The sequence below is a fragment of the Peromyscus leucopus genome, chromosome 22, assembly GCF_004664715.2.
Source record: "Peromyscus leucopus breed LL Stock chromosome 22, UCI_PerLeu_2.1, whole genome shotgun sequence".
NCBI lineage: Eukaryota > Metazoa > Chordata > Mammalia > Rodentia > Cricetidae > Peromyscus > Peromyscus leucopus.
The window spans coordinates 29836285-29856014 of NC_051081.1; the positions used below are offsets into that span (position 1 = coordinate 29836285).

Consider the following 19730-nt stretch of genomic DNA (forward strand, 5'->3'; position numbering starts at 1 on the left):
TCTGTGTAGCTTTGCGCCTTTCCTGGATCTCACTCTGTAGACCTGGCCTTGAACTCACAAAGATCCGCCTGCCTCGAGATTAAATATATTTTGAAAAACAAAAAGGACCATGAAAACTAAAAGAACTAATTTCAGGCAACCTCTAAAAGTGCCATGAGAACACTTTCAAAAATTTTTATGTTTTTTTTTTTTTCTTTTTTCCCCATCCCCTTGGTGCTTTCAGACTCATAGCATGCCTGGTATTATTCATTTCCCCAACAACTTGACAGGCGGGTAGTATACTGACTGTCTTTTTACAAATAGAAAAACAGACATATGGATAGTCAAGAACTTGGGTCCACGACATGGAGTTAGAGGGGGCAAAACTTAGAGGTTTTGTTAGAGGTTCAAAGCCAAGGTTCCAGACTCCGGGTCCAGAGTTTCGTGCTTCATACTGGGTGCAGCAGGACCTGTACTCAGCACCTGTGCTCAGATGAATCGGCGGAAGATGTGGAATCCCAAGAGTGACCATCATCCTTCTTCTAGGAAACAGGCATCCGCACATAAAGAGGAGGTAACATAAGCTCACACTCGGAGACTGAATAAGTACCTCAAATCCCTCATACACCACCAGAGACCAAATAACCATCCTGATTTTCAGTCGTGCCTTGGGGAGTCCACTCAGTCTGACCTTTTCATTCAAAGGCTCAAATTTTGCAGGGCAGCGGCCCCCATGGTCTCGCCTCACTTGCATTTTCAGGTTTATCGACTTCCCCAAATCCCCCATGAGAATAGAGAAACAAGAGACACACGAAAAAGGAAACACGTCTGTTGTCCAACAGGGGGGTCTGGTGAAGCACCCAGTGGAGATACTAACAACAAAAAAAGGAAATTCTCTGTCCCTGGGGTTGGTGAGACAAGCTGGCTAGGGTGGTCTGGGGGCTGCCATCAACACCTGGAACCGTCTTGACAGTAGAAGCTGAAACAGCCGGGCGGTGGTGGCGCACGCCTTTAATCCCAGCACTCGGGAGGCAGAGGCAGGAGGATCTCTGTGAGTTCGAGGCCTGCTTGGGCTACAGAGCGAGTTCCAGGACAGGCTCCAAAGCTACACAGAGAAACCCTGTCTGGAAAAACAAAACAAAGAGAGAGAGAGAGAGAGAGAGAGAGAGAGAAAGAAAGAAAAAGAAAGAAAGAAACAAAGAAGTTGCCTCTTCCATACCCATTCCCAGAGATAGGTGTACCCTTGTGACTGCTGAATAAAAGCAAGTTAAGCTCTGGCAGTTGTCATACCTAGGTGCTGGGCCACCTTCACTTGAAATTTCTCATTTTCTTTTCCTTGAGTATCAACTGGAAGATAATCAGAGCCCAAGAATCTGGTAAGGAGAGGGCCAAAAACTGGCCCCATTACCCAGATTGGGTATACGGCAATGGTTCTCACCCTTCCTAATGCTGTGACCTTTAATACAGCTCCTTAAGTTGTGGTGACCCCCCCCCCAAGAAAAAATGATTTCCGTTGCTACTTCATAACTGTAATGTTGCTGCTGTTGTGAACCAAAATGTAAATATCTGATGTGCAGGGTATCTGATCTTCAATCCCTGTGAAAAGGTCATCATCATCATCACACCACCACCACCCTGCCCCCCCCCAAAGGGTCACGACCCACAGGTTGAGAACTACTGGTATAGCGGCTTCATAGGCTGCAGTGGTGAAGGCTGAGCCTAGGGCTCACACTCAGAGCACCCATGTTTGAGGCCATGCTCTTTTGATTAGGACTTGGCAATCCTGGAGGGATTAGCCATTGTGCGCCTCTCCATCTTCATCAGCCGAATGCAGAGAAAATGCCTACCTCAAAGGCATGCTGTGGGGATACCTGACGTCACTGTGCAGGGACTTTGTTACTGTCAGGCATTAAGTAAATGTTATTTATTATCATGACTGCCTTATCCCCAAAGAGGGTTTTTTTTTTTCCCTCTTTGAGTTGGGAAGTATCGAGCCATGCCATGATGGATGTAGTGACTAATATCATGTTAAACGAGTGCTATAAGGAACTGGCTAAGATAAATGCTCCTCTTTATAACAGCCATCACCAAGGGTGGTGATGAATGCCAGAGTTCTCGACGCTGATACTTCCCTTGGCAGGCGTTAGGAGTACAAGCTCTCTCCCAACCTCACGGGGCTCAGCAACCCTCCCTGTCTTGGTTTGGGGTGCTCCCAAGCACAGCTAAACCCAACAGATCGAAGTTTGGCTTTGATTTCAGGGAATCACCACACATTTTACTTCTGAGGCAAAAAAGAAAAATGGATCCTATTCCCTACCTTTCCAAGGCACTGAAAAGAGAGAGAGAGAGAGAGAGAGAGAGAGAGAGAGAGAGAGAGAGAGAAATGAAAAGCTGACTTACAAATCCCGCACAGTGTTCACAGAAGGTCGGCTTGAGATAGTTCATCTCCTGAAAATTGTGGATAAATCCCGGTCCCATTTTGCAGTGTAGCTGGGATTTAGCTCTCAGGAAATAAGCCATCATTTCGTCTTTGCTAATTAGGCCGTCCCTGGTAGAGAGAGTCACAGAAGGGAAGAATCTTTGAATACTGTATCAGTAAGTAGTCGCCACACTCTGGGACCCACCGCCTCCCAAAGCTGTGTGACCAAAAGCGAATGAGAAATGTTCACTTTTCTTCAGCATCTGAAAGGAGGGTGAATCTCACAAGACACATCAAGCAGTCAAAGGCTTCTCCAATAAGTGGATGCTGTGTGTGTGTGCATATGCGTGCATGCGTGTGCATATGTGCATGTGTGTGCATGTGCGTGTGTATGGGAGCGTGTGCATGTGTGCACGTGTGCATACACATGGCTCAAAGAGTTATCTTTATTACTGACTACAAGCTTCCGGAAGGACAGCTTTCTAGTCCGTGACTAGCAGCAGTAAGGCTGAAATCACTGCTGTCATTCCCAACTTTATTCAGCTTAACTCATGGCAGGCTGCACCCCCCCCCCCCACAGTGACCTTTGCATCTGTGTCCTCCACACCCACTGCTTATCTAAGCAACCCCCGCCCCCGATCTCCTCTACATAGAATGACTCTCCTCTTCCACCTATGTGTTCTCTGCTCATCACACACCCTGCTTGTCACTTGTCTATCAGTAAGGACCAAATCCATGTGACACAGAGAAGTGTTGGGGTACAGAGATCCCATCTTTCCTGCCCTGCTCAGGATTCCTTTATTCTTCCTCTCTTGGGTCTTCCTATGGCATCAGAAGGGCTGCTCCCATCCAGGCTCCCATCCCCGCTCGCCAGCCTCCACCCACCTCTGCTCTCTCCCAGGCTCTGCTCGGTTTGCTCACCCACTTCTTCCGTTTACAGAGATGCCCAATACTTCCCTTCTCTGATCTCTTTCCCTGCTCCCGCTGTCTTCCCCAGCACTGGTCTTTCTCTCTTACCAACCCCCAAAGTTGTCAAAGCATCACTCATCAGCATTTTCTGCCATCATCCTATACTACCCAGTCAAGTTCTTCCCACGGCTACCCTACCAAAAATGTCGCTAAGGACAATGCTCAGCGGCCTCCTCTCATACTTCGAAATCACCAGCCTCATGGCAGTGTGTGACGCGGGGACAGATTGAATTGTTGACACCTTCTCTGTAGAGCATGCACTTCTGTGCCGTTCTGCTTTACTCTCTCATCTCCTGCTCCCCCTTCTCTGTCTCTTCTGCAGAATTCCACTTGTTACCTTCATCACCCATGAGTGGGAAGGGTAGTCCTGCAGGCTGGTTTCCCATGCCCTGAGCTCATCTCCCCTAAATTTCCCACCAGAAAGGACTCTTGCACCGAGCTCCAGCAACCAGCTAATGTGGCGGGGCTGAAAAGCTAATGTGCACCTCTAACCCCAACTGTTCTCACAGTTTTTGTTTTTGTTTTTGAGACAGGGTTTCTCTGTGTAGCTTTGCGCCTTTCCTGGGACTCACTTGGTAGCCCAGGCTGGCCTGGAACTCACAGAGATCCGCCTGGCTCTGCCTCCCGAGTGCTGGGATTAAAGGCGTGCGCCACCACCGCCCGGCTGTTCTCACACATTTTGTACTACGTCTTCAATAACTTGCTAGGCATCTCTTCCTGTACACCCCCCTCAAAAATCAACACAACCATGGCAAAGTCCCTATCTTCCTTTCCAACTCGTATTACCACAGGTCTCCCTGTTGCTATTAACGATGCCATAATTGCACCCCAAACTGAAGATCCTTGTTTTCGTCTCATATGCAAGATAACTTGAATCATACTTAGAATTTATAAAATTAAGTCATCTAGTATCTTTCCCATCCTTAAAAAAATTATCCTACAATTTCTGCAGAAATATGCATCAGTCACAAAGAGACACAAAAGTCTAATTTGGACAACATTCATTGAGATACATATGTGTGTGTCAACATATACATATATATAAAGAAACATGCACACACATATATATGCAGATGTAGAATCAGTGAATCATACATGCCCCAGGGGATCCATTTATTATACTAGAAAGGGAATAGGGCAACTGGGGCTCAACCACCAGGCAGCAACCTGGCTCAGGTCCTTTCAAGGCTCAAGAGACAGAGAAAGGAGAACTTGCTATCTAGCACGTATCCCATCTCACATCATACAGATCTCCTGGCACAGAAGCTTCCAACTTCCAACAGACGTGGTATAAAGTCCTCAAAGAGCAAGGAGCTTAAGAAACTCCTGTGCCTGTCTACTGTGTGTCCTCTCACAGGCTAGGAATTCCAAGAACCAAGATGTATGCAGAACCACAAGACAGTGGGAGCTTACTCTGTGAATTACTAGAAAGAAGAATGTTGGCCAGTCATTAGGAACACTGGACTTAAATTGTGGGTGTGGAGGGGGGAGGGGTCCCTACAGCAGTTCTTTACCCTCAGCTTTATCCTCAGCCTTCTTTTAACATTTTTTTTTTTATTTTGAGACACGGTCTCACTGATTAAGTCCTCCAGGCTGTAGTTGAATTCTTTCTCTGAAGCCCAAGCAGAAACCAAGCTTCTGATCTTCCCACCTCAGCCTGACAAGTAGCCTGGACCACAGGCATCTGCCATCACGTTTATCACTTCTACTTGTCTTGTTGGGGCTTTCAGAGATGGTAGTGAAGTAGTGCAAGGATTGAAAGAAACTGAGAGCTGGCTTATTTGCAGATGGGCACTTACGTTTAAGAGAGATGTGGTCTGCCTTGGAACAGCACCCAACTGGTCATGTTTAGGGACACCAAGAAAGACAAGGAGTGAAAAGCCAGACTGCCTTATCAGAACAATAGGGTATACCTTGTCAAGATGCAGGATGCAGGTTTGCCTGGCCCCACCCCCACCCCCTAGATAATCTTCTGCTTTAAGCTAGATCCATTAAAAAAACGACAAAGTGAGACTTACTGATCTTTGTCTAGCACACAGAAGGAATCCAGGAAGGGGAAATTGGCTGCTATACTCTCGAAGTCCTCCTGGGAGATGTATCCATCATGGTCGTGATCATAGTTTCGAAACACAGACTGCAAAAGATAGACGAGCATTTACCGTGAGCGTGTATCAGTCAGGCATTAAACTTGAGAAAAACAGTAAGTGGATTATCCATTCCATCAAAGAGCCTTGAATCCGGTGGGGGATCTGTAAACTCAAGGCTTGTTGAACACTATAAAATGGTAAGTGGTTTGTGGAGGGTTTCGAGGTGGGAATTTAAATAAAGAAAGATTTCCCGAAGAAAGAAAACTCTAAACTGAGACCTCAGGGTTGAGTAGGAGTTAGGTTGGTGAGTTTATTGATTATAATACCATGAAAATAGAAAATGAAACTTTAGAAATTTAAATTACCTCAGAAACTAAAATATGTGTTGAATGTTATCCCCATCAAAATCCTAATAAGATTTCTTTTAAATTCCTACTTAGAGGGAAGAAATGTTTACAAATGAACAAAATAATTCTATAATTCAAATAAAAGTCAATATACAGGCTAAAAATTGCTCGGAATGGTAACAGAGGCACACGAACTCTCCCCTTCAGAAATCAAGTATCCTACAGGTATACTTGGCAACGGATGTGACAGCGTGTACAGAGAGTCCCCAAGCACACGAAATGTCAAAAGAGCATTTATCTGGACCCACCTCATCCTGCAGGCTGCCCCCTGCTCAGAAGTGACTCTCAATTTCCCCATCCCCTTCCCTCTCTTCTCTCTCTGCTTCTCCAACCCTGTTCCCATCAGTCCAAACCTAACTCCTTGCTGAAAGGTTGGCCCAGTTTGGGTTAAAATGCTTACCATTAGCTTAATCAAATAAAAAGCAATTTCATTTATGAACTTGTACTAAAGTTCTGTTTACAAAATTCTTGTACTCTATAAATTAAAGTACGGATATTCAATGACAAATATTAGGCACTTCAAAACACTTAACCTTTAAGTTGTTTGGCTAGTGGATAAGTATTGAGATGATGAAAATCTGGTACACAAACAATGAGAAAAAAATTTATTCAGCTGCTAAAAAAAAAGAAATTTGAAATTTTCAGGAAAATGGATGGATCTGGAAAGTATTATATTAAATGAGGTGACCTAGATCCAAAAAGGAAAAAAAAAAAAAACCCTGCACATTCTCTCTCATACATGCAGATCTTAGCTTTGAATGTTTCTATGTGTGTGTATAGGTCTATGTGGGTGTGGGTATAAGCTGGGAAAGCAAAAAGCAAAGCATCAGAGGGAAAGAGGAGCTGTTGAGAAAACAACAGGACATATGAGACACAAAGGCAGAGAGGAGGTTACTGGGGTGGGAGGGTCAAATAGAGACAGAGCCTGGGGGAGAAGAGGAAGCCAGGAGAATAAATAAACACAAAATGTGTTGGACAATGCCATAACGAAATATAATAGGTTATATACTAATTTTAAGAGATGCAAGAAAATGAGAGGGAAAAGAATGTCAAAAAAGAAAGATCTCTACTTCTCAGTTTTCATTTTCTGTAATCAGAGCATCCTGATGTGAAATGTCCTCCTTGGGTCCTTTTGGCCCCCAAACTCTGTCCCTCTTTGCCCTGGACTATATGGTTTTCTTAGGCCCTTCCCTCAGCAAAAGTCCCTTACACACCACCTTTGTGGTTGTCATTGGCTTGCTTGGGTCTTCTGTCTGTTTGCTTGCTTGCTTAAGATCCATTTTATTTTTGAATTGGACATATGCCTGTATGTCTGTGTTCATGCGCATGCATTCAGGTGCCTATGAAAGCCACAGTGGTGTTGAATCCCCTAGCTGGAGTTAGAGTTGATTGTTAGCCAACCAATGTGGGTGCTAGGAATCAAATCCATGCCCTGCAGAACAGCAGAGAGTCCTTTTAACCACCGAGCAACCTTCGCAGCACTCAGCTTACTTGTTCTTGAGATCGGGTCCTGTTGTGTACCTCTGGTTGCCTTTAACTCTCCTGTCCCAGCCCCTCATGTGCATTAGCACACCTGGCCTCCCACACTACGCCTTTGAACAACTTCTTTCTGCCTCACACCCAACATAAAATGTCTCTCAGCAATTACCAAATCCCTGGGTTTTCCGAGATGAAGAACATTCTTTGTGTTCTTCTGAAACATCCCTTTCCAGCAAACAGCACTATCTACCTTCTCATAGATACTCTGCCTCCTACATTCAACCTTATTGTAATAGACGATGCACCAGTCCGTGAAAGCAGGGCTTTAATTGGGCCTGGGTCACAGTTTCCAAAAACAGAGACATTTCCACTTCTTCCTCCACATTTGTGCTTCTGCTCTCCTGTTCCCTCTCTCTCTCTCTCTCTCTCTCTCTCTCTCTCTCTCTCTCTCTCTCTCTCTCATCCTTTGAGGCAGGGTCTCACTGTAGTCCAGGCTATCCTCAAACTCACCGATCCTCCTGCCTCAACCTCCCAAGTGCTGGGATTACACCCAAATCTGTTTTGCTTTCTACAGGGAGAACCCTGAAAGAGCCTTGACTTAGATTGAGTGATTTTTCTGACCTCAGTGGTGTTGGGTAGCTGTGTCATAAAACCCTCATACTATACAGCAGGTGAAACAATCCAGCTTACAGGATATTTCCCTGCTTGGAAGTAACAAAGTCATCCGGAGTGGGGTTTCCATGAGTAATTCTAATCCCTAAAATCCTTCAAGCTGGTGGCAGTGAGAGAGATGATAAATGCTCAAGAAGGGAGCTAGAGGGAGCTGAGGATATTTGGGTAAATAAGAAGACATAGGCAGGAGACTGAAAGGTTCTTTCTGATAGATCCCCCTCTTGGGGCCAACGCAGGAAGCATGGAGTATCAGTTGACAAACTTGTTCCTCAATCAAGCTCAACTGTTCCTCCTTGCCCAGGGGCCGTTTCCATGGTCATCTGATTTCTGGACAATCATAGAACACTCAGGAAAGAGAAAGAGTCTTCCTAGAACTCTCCGCTTATTCTCCTTCAGTCACTTACCTCAACCAACTTCCTTATGTGTTTGTTGATGATTGTGGGGTCTGGCTTTGGTATCACCCCTGAAGCCCACTCCAGGGGCACCACAGGCTTGTTGGGTGTCGTGGGGGAGGTAGGCTGCTAAAAGAATACACAGACACAGTTTTTCAACATTAACTGGACCTTGATCTACCAAGAGAGACAATTTAATATCTGAATAGCAGTAAAGACTTAAGTCTATTTTTTATTTGGAACAGTGTCTCACTATGGCACCCCAGCAGGACTGAGACAACATAGACCAGGCTGGTCTCATGTTTGTATAGATCCTCTTGCCTCGGCCTCCTTAGACCACCATACGCAGCTTCACATGTCTATAAAGCAACACCTTTTGTTAATCGAGTTTAACCAGTAACTCAAAACATGCTTTGCCTTAGTTTGGGCTTTTTGAGACAAAGTTCCTTGCTATGCAGCTCTGGGACTTACCCTTCCACTGCCTTAGCCTCTGAGTGTGAGTCTTCTAGGCATGCACCAGCACATGGCTAAGGATATGTTTTGATGATGCCCTTTGTTTAACAGCAGCCTCCATTTTATCCTTTTAAGTAAGTATAAAAACCCTGTACTCCCGGACCACCCAAATAGCCCATCTGAGTTTTCTAACTATAGATTACCACCAGATAGTTCCTAAAGGTTCACATGACAATGCACCATGGACTTTTACATATGTGTGTATGTATCTATGTATGCATACACACACATGCATACATAAAGATTACAGTTATCAAGCCAACCACAGTGGCACATACCTGTAATTCCAGCACTTGGGAGACTGAGGCAGAGGATCAAGAGTTTGAGACCAGCATAGGTTTTATAGCAAGAGCCTATCTCAAACAAAAGTTATCAGTTTTTTAAATAGTTCGAATTAGTGATAAATTTGTATTGAATGCATATAACAACTAGTAATCAATATGAGGCCAAGTTCCTGTCCTTTCCACCCACACTTTGTTTAAGATGATAATTACTTCCGTCTCTCTATCATCTCTCCCACCACTGACTTCTCCACAGGCTTTTCCAGTAGGTTTTGTCTGTCTTTCAAGACATTTTCTCTTAGTCACCTGGGGAATGTGGTGACCATAATTCATAACGCAAGCAGGACACACAATCCAACCGGAAGCCGAGCTGAGGCTGCTGTGCCGTTTATTTACTGCTCTCTGTGGGACCTTCAGAGAGTGGAGGTATTTTCACTGGTATACACAGGCAAACCCCTTCTAGGAAGCTCTTTATTTTTGATATGAACTGGGGCTAAATTTTTTTCAAGAGAATCTGAGAAGGAATCATAATTCATTTAAACCCCAAACTATGTTGAGGTGGGGACTACTGGTTGGGCAACTAGCAAGACAAACAACTTCATACAATTTAGACGGATTCATGCACACACTCACACTTTTGCATCCCTTTCTTCACACACCATGGCTCTGTGTGTAGGAATGTGTGTGCACACATGTGTGCAAGCATGTATTGCATGGATATATGGATGTTGGAGGTCAACCTTAGGTGTCTTCTTTAATCATTCTTAGTCACAAAGTTTTTGAGACAGATTAAAAATTTCTTAAACTACTTCAATGGGACATGAGGGTGTTTTTGTGCTGTTCCTATTGGTATTTTTGTTCGTTTCTGTCTATTTTATTTTATTTTTATTTCTGTGTATGAGTGTTTGCACCTGCATGTGTGAATGCACCTCATGTGTGGAGACCACAAGAGGGCATTAAAACCCCTAGAACTGGAGTTACAGGTGGTTGTGAGCCACTGTGTGGGTGCTGGGAACTGAACTTGGTCCTCAGCAATAGCAGTAAGTATTCTTAATCACTATGCTTTCTTTCCAACTCCTTTATTTATTTATTTATTTATTTATTTATTTATTTATTTATTCATAAGGATGTAAGGGATCTGGACAGAAACCCTACCTAACACAGGCTCTTAAATACTAGGATGACTTTTTTTTTTTTTTTTTTTTTTTTTTTTTTTGTCTCTTGTGTAGGTGAGTTCTTAGAGGGGGATACAAAAGATAAAAGGTCAATAATAAAACAGCATATGGATGATAGTCTTCCTCTCCCTCTCCTTCAGTGTTTGACGTGAAGAAATAATTCTGAAAACTTTGGGGATAAGCTGGCCTATTGGTCAAATGGGAATTATACAGCTCTTCAAAGTTCTTCCTTCTTAAGAACACAAAACGCCATCGAAATGACCAATGACAATAAATGACAAACAGTGTTTGGAGTCCTGAGAGAAAAGCAATACCTACCGATTTGGAGTTTCTAGGCTCCAGCACCAGTGACAGTTTGTAAATATCATCTTCAGTGTGATAGAGGTCCAGAGAGAGCTATGACAAAATCAAACGACACGAGTGATTACGTTGGATTGCATTTCTTTATGTACATTACTGAAATCTTCAAATGGAAGGCTGTATGTCTCGTGCCAGATGTATGGATCCAGATATCTGGATGGATGCAAAAGAGTTCAAAGATAGAGGCATGCAGAGGGTGAGAAATAAAAATTTAAAAAGAAAAAGTTAATCCTGGCCTGGTCATCAGCATCAAGAAAAGCACAATGGACTCTGTTTCCTTGTGGTGTTGACTGGACAGCTCTTACACGTTCAGTCCTGAACACATTCATTATTACACACAAGGACCCCAGAGACTGCAGTGATCTGGAAAGATCCAGGAGGTAGTTGTCAACTGGAAAGAATTAGAGGAAGAGAAGGCCAGCATAGGCAAGGCTAACAGCTTGCACCAAGGTTGGAGAGTGTATACAATTACCATGTATGCTCCCGCTCACCTAAAGCAAGTCATGAGGTTTACAGTGAGCCAGACAGTCCCCACCCATGCTCTTCAGTGCCAGGAGACTTGAGGAATCACACCGCTTCATCAACGATGATGAGAGTCAGTGCTACCAGCCTTTAGGCATGACAAATGTCCTCTAACTTTTTTGTTTTGTTTAATAGTAAATCGTCATCATTTGTGAGTATGGAGCAAAGAAGAAGGTCATTGGGTGGAAAGACCTGCCCTAAGTTGGGATGGCACCATTCCTTAAGCTGGGTCCTGGACAGTATAAAGATGAGGGAAATCCAGCCATGTACCAGCCTGTCGTCCTTTGCTCCTGACTGAAGACACACTGGGACTAGCTGCTTCAAGCTTGCGCCACAGTGGCTTTCTTGATATAATAGACTGAATGCTTGAACTGTGGGACAAAATAACTTGGTTTTCTCTTTTAAGTTGCTTTTCTCATATTGTTTTTAAAGATGGAGGTCTCACTATGTAACCCCGGCTGACCAAGATGTAGAGCGGGTCGACCTCAAACTCAGAATTTGCCTGTTGTAGAACATTATTTTAAGGTGTGTTACATTTGTTTATGCTGTGGAACATTTGGTTATTGATGCAAAGATGTGTTGCATTCTTTTATGTTGGATTTGTTTAACTCTGTGAAGCTGTGTTACTTTGCCTGTCTAAAACACCTGATGGACTAATAAAGAGTAAACGACCAGTAGTGAGGCAGGAGAAAGGATAAGTGGGGCTGGCAGACAGAGAGAATAAATGGAAGATGAACATTAGAAAGGAGAAGAAAGAGCAAGAGAACAAGGAGGGGAGGACGCTAGGGGCCAACCACCCAGCCACCCAGCAGTCACCGAATAAGAGTGAAAGTAAGATATACAGAAGCAAGCAAGTGGAAACGCCCAGAGGCAAAAGGTAGATGAGATAATTTAAGAAGAGCTGGCAAGAAACAAGCCAAGCTAAGGCCGGGCATTTATAATTAAGAATAAGTCTCCATGTGTGATTTATTTGGAAGCTGGGTGGCAGTCCCCCCCCCCTCCAAGAGCAAGAACAAAAGAGCAAAAACAACCAACAACATTGGCTTCTTTCTGCCTCCTGAGTACTGGGATTAAAGGCATTGTCAGATATTGTCAGCGACTAGGTAATAGCTTTACAGTATCACAATGACTTATTGGTGTGGGGGGGGGGAAGGATCCTTGCGGATGCTACTAGGTTTTCAGTCTTTCCTCCATGCTGAACAATTTGTTATGGTACATGGAACAGAACATCAGCTCTCTGCTAAGGAAGCCATAGGGGGCGATATGGTCTCTGAAAAAGTTGGAAGCAGCCATTATTCGGACACAATAAGTATTTGTCTGCCTGACATTTGATGTCAAGTTGGTCAGCTCTGGTCTGTCAGAAGTTGGCCATCTGGAGTTCAATATGAATTAGGACAATATTTGAACACTGGTCATGGCAACAAACAACTTTCATGTTACTATATAAATAAAACACAGCTGCCGTGGGAAGTCGCCTACCACTTGATAAACCCCCAACCAAGGATTCTGCTGGGCACCATGCCTCGTGAAAGTGGGCAGTACATCTGTCCTTTTTGCCTCCATTGCAGTTTGAGGCCTTGCATGGAGGATCTTCCATAAATAAAGAAAGAAAGCCAAGTGCAGTCTTCCTTCCAAATTTCTTGTTATCAGGAGTTAGCTCCGGCACTGAACGACAAGCTTGTTTCCTTCCTCCTGACTTGCCTCTAAGTCCTGTGATGTCCAAATCCCATAATGATTTGCGCCAGCATCCTCCAACGAGTTAATAGCAGCTCCAAGACATTCAACCAGAAATGCCCACAAGACACCCCTAAATTCACAAGATGCTCTCACATGTACGCTTGTTAGGCTTTTTCCCATGACGTATGGGCATATAATGGACATGATTTGCTCTTCTCCAAATGTCTTCTTTCTACTTATAAATGCTATGATCCTGAGCAAGCCATTAAGCTTCTTGATTTCTTCCTGACCAACACAGCTTCCAGTCAGGACCTTGATGAAGATTTAAATGAGTTAATGTGTATCTATTCCACTGGCTTTGCTTAGAAGGTCACAGGTAACAGGCTTGGCATCTAGGCAATGTAGCAGCCACATGTCATGCTGCTTATCTGTGAACAGAAAACTGTCTCCAAGGCTACTGCTACAATTTCTGCCCTGCCAGTCACAGGCAGGCAGAAATTTCCTCTCTCAGATCTCCTTGGGGAACCTAAGGATTTTCCCTGTCTACTTCCCATTTTTTAAATAATACGACCAGCTTCTGCCAAACATATTTTTGTCCCTGGTGGTTTTAGACAATATTCTGACCCACTGTCAGTCACATTTACCTCCAATCCTGTCAGTACAGGTGAATCTAGAGTTAGACTTCATGTTAAAATTGGCTTATTATAAAAAAAAAAAACACACTTGATCATCAAACTACTTATACTCACCAGTTTAGCAATCATCTTTTCCTTTTTTTTCTTTCTCCTCCCTCTCTTTCTTCTTCGCTCTCTTTTTTATTTTCTTTCTTTTTTAAAAAAACAAGACTATAAAAACATAGGGGCTTTCCAGCTATTTGCATGTGCTCAAAATGGTAAAGGTAACTGATGGAGCTAAAAATACCACGAAAAGAACTTGTCTGTTTCACATGTCATGAAACAGAGGCATCAGCTGTGAGAACTCTTCATTCTATGACTTGGGACCTCAAGGGGCAATAATGCCTTCTCCAGATCTACCCTGAAAGAGAGAACTATCTAAATCCCACCAGTCTAATGCCATGTCCTCTTCTGTTCACTTACCCATGCTGTTCAAGGGACAAAAGACAGAATGGTGAAAGTAACATGGTCTTTGCCTTGTAAATTTTATTCTCTAAATAAATAGTGAAAAGGGTTGGGGGAAAATATTGCTTAAATTTTTAGTGATACAAGATAAACTATATGTTAGTAATAAATATGCCCACAGTAGAGAGCAGATGTCCATCCGAGGTCAATCATCCACTATTAATTTACATCTTAAAAGTCCCCTCAAAGGCCCATACGTTAAAAGATTGTTCCTTGGCTCAGCACTGTTGTGATGTAGGGGGACATTAAGAGGTGAAGCCCAGTGAAAGGTCTTCAAATCATGAGAGCATGCCTCCAAGGGAATTGTGGGAACCCAGCCATGTCCTCCTCTCTTTCCACTTTCCCGCCATGAGGTAAGTGATCATGTTTTGCCATGCTCTGTGTGTGTGCAGCCTTGCCACTCAACCAAGGCAATGGCGCCAACTTTAACAGACTGAGGCAAAATAAGCCTTTCTTTTCATAAATTGATTTATACTGGGCATTTGTTATAGTGATGAAAAGCTGACTAATACATTATCCGAGGGAGAAAGTTCCCCAACCTTGTATCCAGAAGTTAGTCACTTTTAGACTTTTTGGGTACTCATAAATCTCAGTTCCTTCATTTTTTGAGAAAGGAAGGAACAGAGGTGGTGTGACATTTTTCTAAGTTTTTCCCAGGATTCATTATAGGGCCCTTGTGAGAATACACCAGGGAGATACACAGGGAGTGTCATGTGAATCAGGGGTCATGGAAAGTTCCAGCATTGGTAGACAGCCTGATGCACAAAATAAGAGTTTAATAATTGCTCATTAACTTGAGTTCTCACTTTCTGTCTTTTGGTGTCTGAAGCTCATGTGGGTCACTGAAGAACACAGTCACTTTGGGCAAAAAAACTTGACTTGGAGAAAACTGAATCACTTCTTAAAAGCTACGCTTATGGACTTGCTCTCATGCCTCAGACAGCTACAGTTGTGTGGTTCTAGTCCAGACAAGTATGTGCTTCATAAAGTGGCCACTAGACTCTAGTGAACACATAAGTTTCCTCCAGACTCATGTTGGGGACATTACCTCCCCAGAGGTTGGGAAAAAAAAATGGATGTGACCTTGTGAGTAATGAACATTTTACTTGCTTGTGGGGAGGGAAGAAAGATATTAGATCTAAGTAGAAACTGGCTTAGGTGTGGTGACCCTTCTGAAGGCCTGTGCTGTCCTGGGGAGTCAGTGGGCCATGTGCCAACACCACAGAAACATTTCTTTATTTTCATGCTTTGCTGTTCTATATTTCTAGATTCATAGAAATTCATTCATAAATGAGCACAGAAACATTATGAAGAAGTCAAAGTCAGACTGATTAGCACAGGGGCTAATCAGACTAATCAAGACTTTTCTCTTTTTTAAAAAAAATAATTTACTAATTCTTTATTTTATGTGCATTCATGCAAGGGTGTCAGATACCCTGGAACTGGAGTTACAGACAGTGAACTGTCATGTGGGTGCTGGGAACTGAACCCGGGTCCTCTGGAAGAGCAGCCAGTGCTCTTAACCCCTAAGCCATCCCTCCAGCCCAAGACTTTTCATCTAGGATGTTTGCCATCACTCTGGGTTATGCAGCACTGCCCTTAAATATGGTTCTAAGCCGCTTCTGCAGTTTTCCCTCAGTGTTCCTAAAAGAAAGAGTGGGCACCCTCTGGCATCATTTCTTTTGTTTCGTTTTTTATTTTTCTACAAAAAGAATTATTTCTTAACTTTTTTTTCTTTTTAATTCAGGTTCCCCATTTGTACCATTGAACTTTCATTTAAAAAAAAAATTCAGAATTTTCCTAAACACCTCTTTTTGATAATGTTGCTTGGTGCATTTAGGTTTTGTTTTGTTTTGTATAGAGAACCGGGGCCCTGTGCATCCTAGGCAAGTACTCCACCACTGATAAACCTTTCCCTTGGTTGATGTACTTAAAACTCAAATTTAATTTCCCTACATTATTATTGTCTTTTAGGCGTTTGAGACATTGTCCAAATGCAGGCACCTGCCTTGTGAAGTTACGCTCAAGGCTAAGAATACAGTTTAGATGGAGACACTTGAAACTGAGGGCCCACAGTGGCACTTCTCTTCAGACATCACCTGTCTGTCCTGTGGTTTGTTGCCTGGTTGTGGCTACAACTCTGGGCACTGATTCATGGAAACATATTTACATGGCAAACGATTAATCAGTGCAGGTGCTTGAACTATTGTGAGGTAGTTCCCCGTTGGAGAAAGTCTTTTTGTTGATCATTTATCAAACACCCAAGAGATCTGTGTGTTGACCACTTCACCTTCATATTGAGTACAGTCAATATTATTACTCTACTCAGGGATGTGTCCTTTGCTAACAATTACTTGCTCTAGGAACAGTGGATATGAAGTCTGGGAGTCAGGCTCCTTACTCCAATGCAGCCATTGTAGGGGATTTAGGCGGTTGGAGCTTTAGAAGAGTTACTGCTTTGATTTTCCATGGACATAAGAAGAAAACACCGATTCCCCGTGGCAGTCAAGTTTCAGGTGCTACACTGTGGTGAAGCCCAATGGGGAAGCTGTGCCCTCCCTTGTTTAAGCAAGGGTAAGAAAATTTGTGCTTCTTCCCCCTCGAAAAGAAGACCTGAAGGAAGATGTCTTCATCTGTACACATGCTGTGTCTAAAAAGCTCTAGATCTGAAGACCATCTAGACAGTCTGCCACAAGTGCCAACATGAATAAATAATAATCGGAGCAGCTGACACTCATTACTCCTAAATATAGCATTTACTTTGTCTTCTGAGTTCTCAGCCAGGTACTGCGAAAAGTGCTGGGTATACAGTTAAAAAAAAAGCACATGAACAGGAAGAAACCTATGGAATGCAGAGCAATGCCTTTCTACAGTTAAGGGAAAAATGTAAAGTACGAGGATGACACGCGACAGACTTGTTGCTGCTTTAGAAGAGAACGAAGAGTACTCTGGAAAGACCACGTCTTTAAAAGCAGCGTATGCTGACCCTCGGCTCTCATCCTAGCTCTTCAGAGACTGAGGCCACGGGGAGCACAAGTTCAAAACTAGCCCGAGCTAAATTGCATGACCCAAGTCTAAAACAAACAAACAAACAACAACAAAAATCCCTGGAAACTAAACCAAAACAGAAAAAAGCAAGAAAGGGCCAGCAAGATGACTCAGCTGGTAAAGGCACTCCTTGCACAAACCTGGGAAGAGAGAGCAAACTGCATGACTGTTGTCCTCCGACCTCCACATGTGTGCTGTGGTATGCGCAAAGGTCCCCCCCTTTCTATCTCTCCCTCCCTCTCTTCTCCCTCCCCCCCCCCACACCATGTATACACATATAATGCAAAACAAGAACTTTCACATTAGGAATAAAGATGGAGTCTGAATTCTCAATGGAAAGAGAAGCAGAGGACTTGAGGGCACAAGGAAAGAACTGATCAGCTGGGCAAGGGTGCTGAGTGAGAGCAGACAGCTAAGGTGGCTCGTAGGGAGGAAACACTCACAGAAGAGGTTCAAATAGGCAGAGACCAGGTCCACCCCAAAGAAGAAAAACGGATTTGCCCCAACGCTATAGTCTCCAGTCACACTCCTTATGGGTGTAAGTTTCCGTTTTCCTCATTCTTTGAGACTCCTTATCGTGTATTAACCCCTAAATTATTTTTCATCAAAATTGAATTGTTGCAACCTGTCTTCCTATGGCACTAGGAATTAAGGGACCGAAGTGCTGTTCGGCACCGGTTTGGCCGCTGCGGACTCACAGTGAGCAGGTTGATCAGATCCATGTTAGGTTCCAAATGGTGAGAGGCGTTCTGCAGGGAGACCAGCTCGCTCAGGGTAACGGAGAGCTGGTGCATTTTGACAATGTTCACTTTGTTCTCCTCCATCCAGTCTGGGAAAATGACGTGGACCGCTATCAGGTCCTTCAAGTGCACGCCGAGGATGGGGATTTTGAAGCCGTCGCAGTCGGCGAAGGCCTTGCGGTAATTGCAATAATTGCCGTTGGAGGAGACCAGCTCTGTCATTTCGTTCCAGTTCTGGGAAGAGACAGAAAAGTCAAAATTTTCAAACAACAGCTTTGTCTCCTGTCCACTCCCAGATCCTGCAGTGCGGGGCTTTGGAACTCCTGAGCTATGGGGAGGAGTATCGGCTACACCAATGTTGATGTGGGGAAACCGTCGACGGAGAGGAAGAAAAACAGAAAAGTGTACTAGGCCTGGCTCTCCCTTGAACAGCCTGCTCCATTTTCCAACAACACGGTCAATGGCTTCTCCCTCTGCTTACCTGGGAGCTGCAAAATGGCATCGCAGCTGCTTAGGATTCCGAGAGTCAGGAGAAATTACAATTCACAAAGGCAAGCAGGCGGCATATTACAATGCCCTCGGGTTTCCAAGAACGGCGTTGCAAAAGTCACTTGAAGGGTGGTCCGGGACAAGGCGGGGCAGGAAAAGCTTCCCTGAGCTGAAGGCTGAGGTTCCACACTAACTAAAGGGGTGAGTGTGAACATGGCTTCTCACTTGTTTGGTTTTCAACTTTCTATAAGAAAGAAGAGTTTAAGGGTGTGTGTGCATGAGTGTGTATGTGTGTGTGTGTGTGTGTGTGTGTGTGCATGAGTGTGAGTGTGTGCTATTACTTTATGTATATGAGTGCTCTGTCCGCATGCATGTGTGTGCCGCACATGTGTGCCTGGCCGGGTGCATGTAGAAATTAGAAGAGGGTGTTAGTCTCTGAGACAGATGGCTGTGAGCCGTAATGCGGTTACGGGGACTCAAAGCCTCATCCTCTGGAAGATCCTTCAAGGCTGAGCCATCTCTCCATCCTCCTAATAGATAATTTTTAAAGATATACTTAAACCTCAAGCCCCTTATTCTGTACAACTTAAATTTTCTTTTTGCCTTTTACTTGAAATTGAGTCCAATGCTTAAGAAAAAATAGAGCCCATAGTAGGTCCCCTTTTACTTGGGATGAGGGCAGAGTTTGAGGCCAGATAGTGGTGCTTCTCTGGCATATTCATTCATGTCTATATAGATCGTTTTTGCTGGTTAGTGAACAACAATTAGACTTTCTAATTAATCTCCTCTTATTAGTCTCCCCCTTCCCAAAGCATCCCACAAGGCTCAGATGACCTGTTTCTACCCCTTCCCCGCAGGGTATAGGAAGGGATCGGCCCCAATCATCATCTGCTCCAGCACAGGAATTCCACCCCTTTGTGGACAGTTTAGGAACAGAGGGTTGAGCCACTAAGCACACTGTATTTCTATGACAACTGATACTGGTCCAGGATGGACTTGAGATGGCCAAACATGTCTAGAAAGTAGGTCTTTAACGAGAAGAGAGTTCAAATGAGAAGTCTTTCATGAATAAAAGAGTAGATCTTTCCTGTTGCTCCCCAAAGCCCAACCAGGAGGGAAGCCGGGCTAATAAAGCAAGCAAGCAAACAAACAAACAAATAAAACAAAAAATGAACAAAAGCAGCCACAAATCCCTGATACTGGGAAGAAGGAGGAGCAACTGAGCCAGACTCTGAAAAGGTCACGCCTGGAGTTCCCTCAGCCACTGGACTGCCGGGGTTGTCAGACAACAGACTGCTTTATTGTTTAACCAATTTCCATTGTCTTTATCTTCATGTTCCTTAGGGTTAACACAGAACACACCCTACTGCTGCTATTACAGC

The 19730-nt window shown here is 43.9% G+C and overlaps 1 protein-coding gene across 4 annotated transcripts in view; it reads right to left on the reverse strand.

The window, feature by feature from the left end:
• Rasgrp3 (RAS guanyl releasing protein 3) overlaps positions 1 to 19730 on the reverse strand; it is a 108745-nt gene that overhangs the window by 18153 nt on the left and 70862 nt on the right. For 3 of the 4 annotated variants that reach the window (XM_028873414.2, XM_028873412.2, XM_028873422.2), the window contains 5 exons: positions 17818 to 18093; positions 10692 to 10769; positions 8417 to 8533; positions 5386 to 5501; positions 2380 to 2527 (listed from right to left, as the gene is read on the reverse strand). In XM_028873414.2, coding sequence (XP_028729247.1) covers positions 2380 to 2527; positions 5386 to 5501; positions 8417 to 8533; positions 10692 to 10769; positions 17818 to 18093 — 735 coding nt within the window. The remainder of the gene's footprint in view (positions 1 to 2379; positions 2528 to 5385; positions 5502 to 8416; positions 8534 to 10691; positions 10770 to 17817; positions 18094 to 19730) is intronic. The other variant, XM_028873433.2, reaches the window with a different exon arrangement.